This window comes from Hemitrygon akajei, chromosome 3 (genome assembly GCF_048418815.1).
Source record: "Hemitrygon akajei chromosome 3, sHemAka1.3, whole genome shotgun sequence".
In the NCBI taxonomy this organism is placed as follows: domain Eukaryota; kingdom Metazoa; phylum Chordata; class Chondrichthyes; order Myliobatiformes; family Dasyatidae; genus Hemitrygon; species Hemitrygon akajei.
The window spans coordinates 171,191,901-171,204,582 of record NC_133126.1 but is presented as its reverse complement, the minus strand read 5'-3'; the positions used below and the strand labels follow the sequence as shown (position 1 = coordinate 171,204,582).

The 12,682-nt window shown below is 41.7% G+C and overlaps 1 protein-coding gene across 9 annotated transcripts in view; it reads left to right on the top strand.

Moving 5' to 3' along the window:
- tnk2b (tyrosine kinase, non-receptor, 2b) overlaps positions 1–11,680 on the top strand; it is a 237,453-nt gene extending 225,773 nt beyond the window's left edge. For all 9 annotated transcript variants that reach the window (XM_073041320.1, XM_073041319.1, XM_073041322.1 and 6 more), the window contains one exon: positions 8,493–11,680. In XM_073041320.1, coding sequence (XP_072897421.1) covers positions 8,493–8,499 — 7 coding nt within the window. In that variant the 3' untranslated portion in view covers positions 8,500–11,680. The remainder of the gene's footprint in view (positions 1–8,492) is intronic.
- Positions 11,681–12,682: the final 1,002 nt, after the last annotated feature.

Genomic DNA, 12,682 nt, shown 5'->3' with positions numbered 1-12,682 from the left:
GAGTGCTTTATATAGATTATTAACACTCACGTATCTGCATTTTCTGTTTGTTATAATGAAGAGGTATCAGTTTTATTTAGAAGGATAGGCAGATTACTTTTACATAACTGGGAAGCATTAAACCAGTGATTCCTAATGGGGATGGTACTGCCTCCCAAGGGGTTGGTTACGTGTCCTAAGGGGGCATTAGGGGAAAAAGAAGTTGTCTGGGGGTGTTCAAGATTCTTGGTTGGGGGGGTGTAAGATGCACCCCAACTTGAGGCATGAGACATAACCGACCGTTAGTAGAGCAGGCACTTCCAAAAAGCAGGGACTTCCAAAAAGCAGGGATGAAGCACTGGAACACAGGAAGAACCATAGCTCTGTAGCGGTGAGCACCTGTCTTCACAATGCATCTGAAACTCGGCCATCTCATCCAACCTTACCAACCAAACAGACATTATTAGGGATGCATAAATTAGCAACTGGGTGCTCAACAGTTTCCCTTGACTCACAGCATAGAACGAGTTCATGCATTTTAACAGTTGGTAGGTCAAGTACACCCTCTCAACTTTATCTACAGATTTATGGATCTGTGTTAATTTTTTATTTTAATTAGTCCCGTTAATGATGGATAAATGCGTGTGGTGCGATCTTTGAGTCTGAAGGTGGTGAATCCTTGAATTCTAATCCTGTTAAGATACAGAATCTACAGAAAGCGTGTCAGTACAATGTTACATACCTGGAGTATGGTTTTATTGATCCCTGTCAGATCAGGGACATCCCATGTGTCTTATTTGTAATACTGTATTGTCTCACCCTGAAAAGGCTGCTTATGGTATTACTCAGTTCCAGAAGATGAAAGCATTTGAAAAGCATTGCACACTTGATTAATTTGCCAAGAAAGCTGAAAGTGACCTTGATGGTGGTCTCATTGCTTTTTATAACATTTCCAAAATGATAACAAAGTGTGGAAAATCTCATACAATCGGTGAAAGATTGGTAATGCCTGCTGTATCAGAAGTGCTCACCACTGTTCTCAAAATAGACACCAGTATTTTAAAATCAATTCCTTTTAGTAATAACTCTGTAGTTCATTGTTGAAATGTGTGAAGTTATTGAGTATCAACTATGTACAGAGCTACAAAAAGCAGAATTGGGAGACAACTGGATGAGTCAACTCTGCAAGACAGTGAGACATTCCCTTTAGTAAAAAGTTAAAAACAAATATCAACAGAGAATCAATCTATGATGATCTCGAAGTATATATTGAGGATAAAAGTATTCCAGTTAGGAAAAATTTCTTGTGCAACAGATGGAGCACCACATACGACAGGTCTCCATGTTGGTTTAGTGGCATTTATGAAAAATGAAATTCCAAGGCTGTTTCAGTAGGTCAGAGAAATGTACACAATATACACCCTGAAATTCTTTTGCTTCACAAATAGCCACGAAAACAGACGAGTGCCCCAAAGAATGAATGACAGTTAAATGTTAGAAACCCAAAGCCCCCCCAACTCTCCCCTCCCAAACACAAGCAGCAGCAAAAAAAGCATCGGCACCCCCCCCCCCCCCACTGAGCACACAAGCATACAGCAAAGCATCAATAAAGACACAGACCTGCAGTACCCCAAAGACTGCTTGTTCACCCGGTAATTCAACATACCACAGGCTCTCTCTCTCCCTATTAAGGGAAAATGAGGTGTCCCCGTTTCACAGTGAGAGGGGAGTCATAACAAAACAACTCACTGATTTTATCGTGTTAAAACTCTCTTGTGTCGCTTTTTCCAAGCTCTGTCCCACTGGCCACACATCCGACAGGAAGGCCACTGCTTCCTTATTCTCCCATGATGCATCAGTTGGCGGCAGCAGCGGCATCCGTCTTGAATCTGCCCGCCTCCAGAGCCATGGAACCTGGCACCCTGAAGGCGTGCTAGTCTTCCAGGCCGCGTCCTTGGCATATCGAAAAGCGACAGGTCGTGAGGCTCTAAAAGCGGGTCCCATTCCTGCAAAGAACTGACATTAGAGTGTAACTCCAGGTCAGGGTCTTCAAAAGAACGTTAAAAAGGGAAAAAAAGAGTTATCAAAGATAGAAATATCTTTCCTCTGATTAATTTTTCACCTGGCACCTACCAGGCTTCTCCTTCCCACCCTCCCCCCACCTTCTTTACAGGGCCCCTGCCCCCTCCTCCTTCAGTCCTGATGAAGGGACTTGGCCCGAAACGTTGACTGTTCGTTTCCACAGATGCTGCCCGACCTGCTGAGTTCCTCCAGCGTGTTTGTACGTGTTGCTAATGTTATGATACCAGCCCCCTCCTTTGTGAGAATTGCAAGAGCCCTAGAAAAGGGGGGGGTCAATGACCCAAAAGAGAGAGAGAGAGACAGGCTGAATGGACACAGGAAATGGAAAGACATTCCACTGGGACAAAAGCTGGTGACTGTGGCATTGTTCTCAGGAGACACCTGGGAACTGCAGACGTGCCAACTCGCAGGGACATTGTAAAGCCCTCGGGCAAAGTGGGCTGGTTGAGAGAGAGAGGTTGCATCACCTGCAACCTGATTGACACCTGAGATCCCGTGAGGCAGTATAAAGAAGGGTCTGAAAGAGGACGACCCTCAGACGCACCAAGGAGACACCAAGAAGCACGATAACGCTTCCCGTGGGAACGGGAAGCCATTTTGAAATAAGCCACGTGCGTTAAATTCCGAATGCGGGGTTTGTGGCTGGAACCAACGGAAGATCGCTTTTAACTAACAACGGGGAAGATCGCTCCCCTGATTCCATGGATGTTTCGGGCAAGTTTTTCCGTTTTATCTCTCTCTCTCTCCAACACGTGAAACCAAAAGCCTGCAGACTTCAGAGTGACTCTTTATATTTCCAATTGGACTCAGTATTATATACCCTAGACAACGAAAGAGCTTATTTCTGATTGATTATGGTTACACCGGTGTTTTAGATTGAGTTTTGACGATTTGAATGTTTTGTATTAACCATACGTTTGTGCCCTTATTGAATAAAACGTTTGAAAATAGTAGCATCCGACTCAGCTGATCCATCTATCTTTGCTGGTAAGTTACCTGGTTACGGGGTTTTCGTAACAAGTGGGGTTCTCGTCTCGGGATTTGACACCAAAAAGGGGGGAGGTCAGTGAATCGGGCTGTAAGTCCAAACTTAAATCTGGTTACGCAGGTAGTCAGACGGGAAACCAGCAAAGATGGATGTGGGTGAATTCATGAGAAACCCGACGGTAGAGGCGCTAGGGAAGGCTACAAAATCAGACTTAGTAAGTTTGGCGCAGGCCTTAGACCTCACAGCGGTGAAGCCAGCAATGAAAAAGCAGGAAGTGCTAAGGGTCATACAACAGCACTACGTTGGGAAGAAGGTGTTTACAGCTGAGGATTTGGAAAATATTCCCGAAAGGAGATTAGTGAGTGGGACAAATCAGGCAGAGTTGGAGAAAGCAAGGCTGGAACATGAGTTTAAAATAAAGCAGCTAGAAATAGACGCAGCTCAGAAGGCTGCAGAGAGAGAAGCCGAGAGAGCCGAGAGGGCAAGAGAAGCCGAGAGGGCAAGAGAAGCCGAGAGGGCAAGAGAAGCCGAGAGGGAAAGAGAGCAGGTGTTCAAACTAAAGCAGCTAGAAGCAGAAGAGAGAGAGAAACAGAGGAACTATGAATTGGAGCTGGACAGGCGGAAACAAGAGCGAAGAACTCAAGGGGGAGAGAAAGAGGGGTTTGATATTAGTCGGGCGTTGAGGTTGGTCCCCCCGTTCGAGGAGACGGATGTTGATAGTTATTTCTTGCTCTTTGAAAAGGTGGCAGAGAATCAGCAGTGGCCCAGAGAGCAATGGGTGGCGTTGTTACAAAGTGTGTTACGAGGAAAAGCACAGCGGGTATATGCCGCGCTGCCCACAGAAAGGGACGGGAATTATGATCAAGTAAAGGAGGCCATTCTCCGAGGTTACGAGTTAGTACCTGAGGCGTATAGACAAAGGTTCCGAAATTTAAAAAGAGGGTGGAATCAAACGTATACCGAGCTAGCCCATGAGAAGGGTGTGCTCTTGAATCGTTGGTGCACAGCTGAAAAGGTGGCCGAGGACTATGGGCGTCTCAGGGAGCTAGTTTTGATTGAGGAATTTAAAAGTTGCGTTCCGGAAGAGATCCGAATGTATTTAAGTGAGAGGACGAATCAGTCCATCTCAGAGATGGCTAGGCTCGCAGATGAATATGCCCTAACCCACAAGACAAAGTTTTCCTCGCCACAAAGTTACCCGAGAGACCGTCGGAATGGTAGGGACAGTCCGCCGGCTAAGGGAGAGACTCCACCGGGAGCTAGCACAAAAAGTGAGGATAACAGACAGGAAACCTGGAGATCTCCTGGTTTAAACTGTTTTAATTGTGGAAAGGTGGGACATATTGCATCAAACTGCTTTGCTCTGAGAAAGGAGCCAGAGAGGGAGAGAGCAGCGATCCCTATCGGGCGTGCAGTGGTAATCAGGACGTTGACAAGAGGGCCCCAGGTAGATGGAGTACCGGAGGGGCGGGAGACATTTAGTTCCGAAGGAACCGTGTCTTTGAGGGAAGGGGACCCCCCCATCCCTGTACGAATTTGGAGAGACACGGGGGCGGAACTATCGTTAATTAGCCGTAATGTGTTAAATTTCGGCCCTCGGACGGGGGAGGTTGCCCTGAGAGGAATCGGGAACCAGATCACGGTCGTGCCTTTGCATAGGGTCTTTCTCGATTGCGAGTTGGTGTCGGGACCTGTGGAGCTAGGAGTCCTGCCGGAGTTACCGGGGGAGGGCGTGGACCTCCTGTTGGGTAATGACCTCGCGGCTGGGAAGATGGGAACCGCCCTGATAGTTGAGGCCCCGCCCATGGAGTCCCCGAGCTATCGCGCATGCGCGGTCACTCGCAGCCTGTCGAGAGCGGCGACTGGGACCGCGCGCAGTTTGAAATTGGCCCAGACGTTTTTACCGACCCTACACCACGAGGGTTCAGAGGGTGGTAAAACGGAAGGTAGTAAAGTAAAATGGGGTAAGGGTAAGGAGATAGCCCTCCCCTTAGTGAAGAGAAAGGTCCTAGAGGTAGGAAATAAAGATGAGAAACGGATAAAGCTGTTAAAACGTCCAGAGTTGGACGTGGTTGATCTGTCTGGTTTGGCAGAATTGTTTGGAGAAGTTGAGAGTCCTAAAGATGTTCTCGATGGTCCCGAGAGTGAAATGAGGGCAGTCTTAGAGGAGAAGGGTACCCTTGCCGTGGAGAAGTCAGCTGAAATGGCCGAGGAGGTTGTTTCAGCTCGCAGGGTTGCGCCTTCCCCAACGGGGGGCTGCCTAGAGAGTAACTGGAAGGATCGGGGGACGTTAGAATTTGAAAAAGGTACGGGTATTGAAAGCCTGGAAGGGGCCAATGTCCCGTTTGAGTGTGTCCAAGATGGGGGCGCACGTGGTGCTGAACCTGGTAACAGAGCTCAGGGGAAGTCTGAGGTGTTTGATTCAGGGGGACGGGGCGGCCGTCCTCGTGAGTCAGATAGACCTGGTTCGGGGAAAAAGGGGTTAACCTTGGGAAGTGTGAGTTCCCAGAGGGTTGTACAGAAGGGGGTCTTCAGAGTTAATGTGGAGTTTACGAATGGGGAGATAACTGTTGTTGTGGAGGGAGACGGGAAATCTGTAATTCCCAAATCAAAGGAAGAAAATTTAATGTCTGGATTGATGTCAGAAGCAGCAACCAGGCTGCAGAGACAATGGCTTGGTAACACGGTGCCTGCGAATCAATTACAGGTTGATTTGGAATGTAAAGGTGCCCCACACGCTATTGTTATTCAAGAGGGTGCTGTGAAAAGGCAGAATTTGAAATGCTGTCTGAACAAAGCGAGATCGCTTGCGGATCTTAAATTGGAAACTAATAGCATGACGGGTCCTGAAGAGAAAAACGACAAATGGCCTAAAATTAAGGAATTGGGTGGTCTAAGTTTGGAACACGCTGATAAAATAACTCCTATGAAAGGAGCGGGCGAAAGCTTATTTCGCCAGGGTGCCCAAGATCGCCACGAGGGAATTAACCGGAAAAAAGGCGAGGGTTAATGGGGGCGCGATTTTTTTAAAATAGCAGAAGCCGGTTTTAAGGGATTTTGACAAAGTATGTGAATAATAAAGACAACACCCATGGAAGCTTGACTGTTAAGTTTGAAAGTAGCATAAAAATTTGTCTTTTGCATGAACCTTTGTAGATGTATGTAAGCTAAGATCACACCTCCTTAGTTATGTTGCCGAAGAAAGCAAATAAATAAGGTGGTTATTGAGCTGAAGTTTGATGCTACCAGGCGTTAGTAGGGCACATGAGGTTAAGGTATTAAAGGAAAGGGGCACTGTACTTGTTAACTGTTTAGATGCTGACTTGAATGTATAACTGTATTACTCTGTATTAGATTCAAAATTTCTGTAAGACTGTACCACTCTGGGTTTTAACCGCTGGTAAAAACCTTTTTAAGAGGGGAGGTGTTATGATACCAGCCCCCTCCTTTGTGAGAATTGCAAGAGCCCTAGAAAAGGGGGGGGTCAATGACCCAAAAGAGAGAGAGAGAGACAGGCTGAATGGACACAGGAAATGGAAAGACATTCCACTGGGACAAAAGCTGGTGACTGTGGCATTGTTCTCAGGAGACACCTGGGAACTGCAGACGTGCCAACTCGCAGGGACATTGTAAAGCCCTCGGGCAAAGTGGGCTGGTTGAGAGAGAGAGGTTGCATCACCTGCAACCTGATTGACACCTGAGATCCCGTGAGGCAGTATAAAGAAGGGTCTGAAAGAGGACGACCCTCAGACGCACCAAGGAGACACCAAGAAGCACGATAACGCTTCCCGTGGGAACGGGAAGCCATTTTGAAATAAGCCACGTGCGTTAAATTCCGAATGCGGGGTTTGTGGCTGGAACCAACGGAAGATCGCTTTTAACTAACAACGGGGAAGATCGCTCCCCTGATTCCATGGATGTTTCGGGCAAGTTTTTCCGTTTTATCTCTCTCTCTCTCCAACACGTGAAACCAAAAGCCTGCAGACTTCAGAGTGACTCTTTATATTTCCAATTGGACTCAGTATTATATACCCTAGACAACGAAAGAGCTTATTTCTGATTGATTATGGTTACACCGGTGTTTTAGATTGAGTTTTGACGATTTGAATGTTTTGTATTAACCATACGTTTGTGCCCTTATTGAATAAAACGTTTGAAAATAGTAGCATCCGACTCAGCTGATCCATCTATCTTTGCTGGTAAGTTACCTGGTTACGGGGTTTTCGTAACACTAAAGATAGAAATAAAGCTGTTTCTGAAGATGCAAGCAAAGCAGTCGCCGTTTAGCACCATAATCACTCAGCTCTGCCTTTTGCAATCTGTTGTATAATTCATTGTAAATATCTCACAGCCAAAATCCTCAGCAGCAACTTTTTTCAAGCTGACTTGCAGTCTTTGCTATCAACAAAATTAAAAACAATGAAGAGTTTGAACGCTTGCTTCTTCACACCGAAGTGAGTTGGCTGTCAAAAGGCTGCAGCTTAAAATGTTTCTTTGATCTTTTGACACTGTGGTTGAATTTTTGTTCAAATTTGACGAGAGCTTGAGAAGCAAGATTGGACTTCTACGTGGAGATATAGCATACCTACCCGACCTTTGACAAAATGGGCGTTCTAAGTTTGAAACTGCAGGGTGAGAATTTCTATGTAAAGTATGGTGTCCACTTTTATTCAGAAAATTGGAAATGTATAAACAAAACATTGGGAGAAAAATGTTCTCACAGTTTCCCTGCATGGAAAGTATGGCACTCTTTCACAGATGGTGATTTGCAACTGTACTGCTTATACCTGCAGTCACTGAAGAGACACATTTTCAGAATTGATTCAAGGGTTTGAATGATCTGGAAAGTCCGGACTGGGTAATTAACCCATTTCTTTGCAAGGTGGAAAAACAGAAATAGAGCTTGCAAGAAGAAATTATCGAAATTCAGAATGATGAAGAAGCAAAAATGTCGGCTTTTGTACTATGTGGCTACACCGTCATATGAAGTTTCCTGGTCTTTCCTACCTTTTTGAAAGAGGCTTCAGTGCAGTGAACTGCATCCTCACAAAAAACAGAAACCGTTTAGACATAGTTTTGTGTGGGGACTTAAGGCTTTTGCTGTCACAACTTGAACCAGATATTTCAACTCTTGCTAAAAACCAAGCACAAGGATCACAGTGATATTGAAGCTGCACAGGTACTGTGTAAGCAAGGTTTAACGACAAATAAAAATTTAAAGCAGGATCATTTTTCTCTTGTTAGCATATGGCAGACATATTTTTACACTATGGAGATGCTGGAAAGTATATTGTGCCTAAGAGAGGCGTTGGCAAGTATGAAGGTTCTTTAGGGGGGGTATTGGGCTAAGAAAAGGTTGGGAAACACTGCATTAAATTATATCAAGAGCTCAGGCTACACGGGAAGACGAGCTAACCGTTTTTTTTCCCCTTTTAATGTACAGGCGATGACAGGCTTCACAGTGGAGGAAAAGAACTTGTCACACATTGGATAATTGCTCCGATGTTTTCAGAATTGTGGAAACAGTCGTTCACTGGACAGAATTTTCAGATCATTTTCTGTGAAGCAAAGAATATTCAAATGACTGTCTTAACTAACTCTGGCACAATTTGTGCCTTGTGGTCCTGCTGGTCGGTGGGATTTCACTTCTCGATAGCAGTATTCTTCAAAAGCAACAGGTTGTTTGTTCTTGGTGAAAAAATAATTGTAATTTTGTGGCATACAGTAATCCCAACAGCCTTCTGTATATAAATATAAAATATATATAATATAAATTTTATTTGACAAGTTGATCGTAGATTGCAGTTGTGTTTATATTTTGCATTGAATTTGTCACATTGATGTTCTAATAATTATTTAAGTTGTTTTCCTAAAAGACGTTTGAATGAGTTTAACATTCTGAATTTCCTATCCAGGTGAAGTTTAGCCATTTTAGATTTCTTCAAGAATGCAGTTTTTGAAAGTTTATTAGCATGACCTTTCACTGATTAAGACCTGGTATTAAGTTAGTCATGTTAAATCTGTCAAAGTACTTGTCCTCTTCTGTTATATGGTACATTTAAGTGCCCCCTGCCTGTAGTGCGGTTCTCATCAAATTAAGAACACATACTGAGTTTTGGGATTGACCATAATCTTTATCACTATGAGCACAAGGCTTAAGATTGCTGAAATTGTAACATAATACCCCGGATACCTTGATATACGCTCATTTTCAAATAAAGTCCTGATGAGCTCTGTTAGTTCACTATGTGAAGAATAGTTATTGCCAATTGAAAAACAAGTAATGAATCAAAAAGAGGAATGGATTCAAGTTGTGTGGCCGCTACAGAAATTAAGCTACTTTCTAAACTATGGTCTTGCAAATGTAGAAACTGCTTGGGATTATATATTGATACTGGATTTTACTGGATTGCCCACTAGGATAAGATGATATAGCACAAAAATGGGGAACATTGGGGTGTGTGAATTAGGCGGTAATAGATTTTATCTATTTTGCAAATAAATTGAAGATGTTTAAATTGATGATAACCAAGTTTGGGGAGAATTGTAGCTTCTGATCATACTGTAAAATGTATTTTTTTCCCTAAAAACAATGACATTGTGGTGATAATTTGACACTCTAACAAAATACAAATGAAATGGTTTTTTTTATTATGGATCCATTTCTCTATACCTCTTTGGGTTTCAGTGTTAACAAATCAGTCATCTAGTCCTTTCACATAGATTAAGTGGCTTGTTGCCAGTAGTTTGTAGTTTACATTAATTATTCAAAATAATCTTTTCATTTTGAGATGAGCTTCATATCCATTATCTCATTTAAAGCCTTCTGCTTTTATCTTTGGAATTGTCCATTCTGACTGTCTAATCCTGAATCTTTTCTATGTGGTTGCCATTTCTGGTCATGGATTCTTTAGCACTCATTAACCTCCCATATACCTATTTTCCATAAACTACAATGAATTTAAAGCTCTGCTATTAGTATTCTATCTTCCACACATCTGATTCATATGCTATGTGCCAACTTTGTCCTTTCTTCCAGTATAGCTGTCATTCATAAGGTTCCTTTAATCTATTAGGCTTTCAGTATTATTCTACTCTATTTTTATTTTAAAAAATATGAAGCAGCTTTAATTATTTCTCCTCAGGATCCAGATTACAGTCAGTGCTTTAGCACCCTCTATAAATATTACAGTAACAAAGGGTTTTATGGAATTTCCCCAGTGTTTAAATTTGATAGCTGTACCAAATTAAAAAGGTGGATAATTAAGACAGACCTTAATTCTGGACTATATAACTTGGGATCATTATCCACTGTTAGGAAACTATAAGAACCAGTCTGTTCATCAGGCTCCTGTTTTGAAACTCAGTGATTGAAATAAGAAATTGGATGGATCATTCTCGAGACTTTTCAGGTTCCAATGCTTGTCTGCCAGGTTCTACTCATAACTGAAAGATCAGAAGAAAAACAGACTTCTACTGAACTTTTACTTGTGAGTTTGTTTCAGTCCATTCCAGATGGTAGCTGGACCAAAATGTCAATTCAATTGTAACACAACCTTAAGCCTGGAGGATGGCTAATCTATCTGCAGATTTCTGACCATGTTCTCTGATTAGTCCAGTGTCACACTCTGGTAAAAGTGGGTGCATTATCTGCAAGTTTGAACAAATTTTAGAAAAGTTTATAAATGGAGACTATGTGGTAATCTATTCTTCCTGAGGACTACAGTAACACTTGTTCATCGGAAACAAAATTAGAACAGCATTGCATCCTTATTTATTCAAATATGTTATTTATTACAATATTTTGATAATGTAATTTTATAAAAGCTATTATTAATAACTGATGTCAAGTTATTCCATAATTTGTGAAAGAAAGTTATTGCATCATGACAGAGCCGGTGAGGAAGCCATATTTAACTGAATTACTCATTAATCTTAAATTCTCAAGTGATTGTTTGGATTTTAGTGCCATGACCAAAGGCAATCTGGATCAGAGAAAGGAAGTTGAAACATCACATGGTCAGTCTTTCCAATGTTCCTTCTGAATTGCACTCTTTCACTCTCCCCTACTTCCAGTGAAACCTACTTTGTGCCACATGCTTTAGCCAGGTCAGGTAGGGCTAGCATTTTCCTCAAATTCACTGTTATTGTATAATCCTACCCAGAGGGGAAATACACTTATGCACAGAACAGTGCTTGCCTGAGAATTTAAAAAAAGTAAATCATTTAGTCTGGTTTGTTTGTGTTAATAGCATCAATCATCTTTGAGCCTCAGATATGCCACCTAATGGTCTGATCAGAAAAATCATTTAGAAAATGGCTTTTACAGTTGACTCAATTATACAGTTGTTTAAATGACCAATTTGATGCTTTAATGCAGAGATGCGATCTGTACCATATAAGTATGGACATCATGTGGGTGGGGAGGGGTTTCTGTGAAAATGAACACTGCACATTTGTATAAAGTTTATTTTTCAATCTGTTTTGTAGAAGTTCAGTTGTTGCATGTCTTGTACTCAGCATTTCTTGGATTGCAACATTGTCATAATGCTACACTTGGAAAAAAAGTAGTGTTAACTCAGGTCTTGTTGAATCCTTGTAAAACGAAAAATAAAAGTTATTGTACTGAAATGTGAGCTAATTCCCTCTATTATAAGAAAAACTGTCCATATTTCTTTTGAGTTCTGTGAATATTTGTAAAGTGTTCATGCATTTCTATTTGTGGTTAACTACAATTTCAGTGTAGTATTCATCTACATGAAACCAGAGAGTATAATTAAATGGGGCCAGTAGTACATTGCTGCTCTGTTTCTCCCATTTTACCTCTCTTTGTATTGTGTTTTTCACAGGTCTACGTGGATACAAAAAGTATAATCGGCCCTAATAAACTTTGATGTTTTCAGACACAATAATCAAAAATTGTGTACCAAAACCTGTAACATTGATATTAATATAAAAAAATTCTTCTTGTGCATATCGGATTACGTCAATATTAATCACAGTGCCACTACATCTTTCCTTTAGCCCAAAAGCAGTGATAAGATGTACTAACATTACACTCAGACAATGTATTCCTGTTAGGATGTTCTGAGAAACTGCACAATTATTTTTAAAAGCTAACTTGTAGACAGTCAAATCTGGAATCCTCGATAATGTGAACTAGGAAAGGGAGTAAATAGTTTTTTGCTGCACAGCATAACTAATCTGAGGAGAATCTATGACATGGTGAGAAACACAGCAAATTTTTAACACTGTAAAATTGTTTTACTCATAAAAATAAAAACATTTCATTTCTGAAATAAAATGTTTATATGAGTTTATTTATATTGAAATACCGAAGATTCCAGTTAATTGTAAATTTTGGCCCGATTAACGGCTGCCTCAATTAGCTGAAGTTTCATGGAAATAGTTTAAAAGGTATAAAAACAATCAAACTACCGTTAAGTGAGTAACAAATTATGTACTTAAATGAAATATGGAACAAATTAGAACACGACCAATATTACTACAGTTCTAACAAAGCTGTGTATTAGTTCCCAGTTGTCGATACCTTGTTGACATAGTGAAATCATTTCATTTTTGTTCTCAGCTATTTCTGATATATCCAAGCCTGAATGTATGAAACTACAGTGA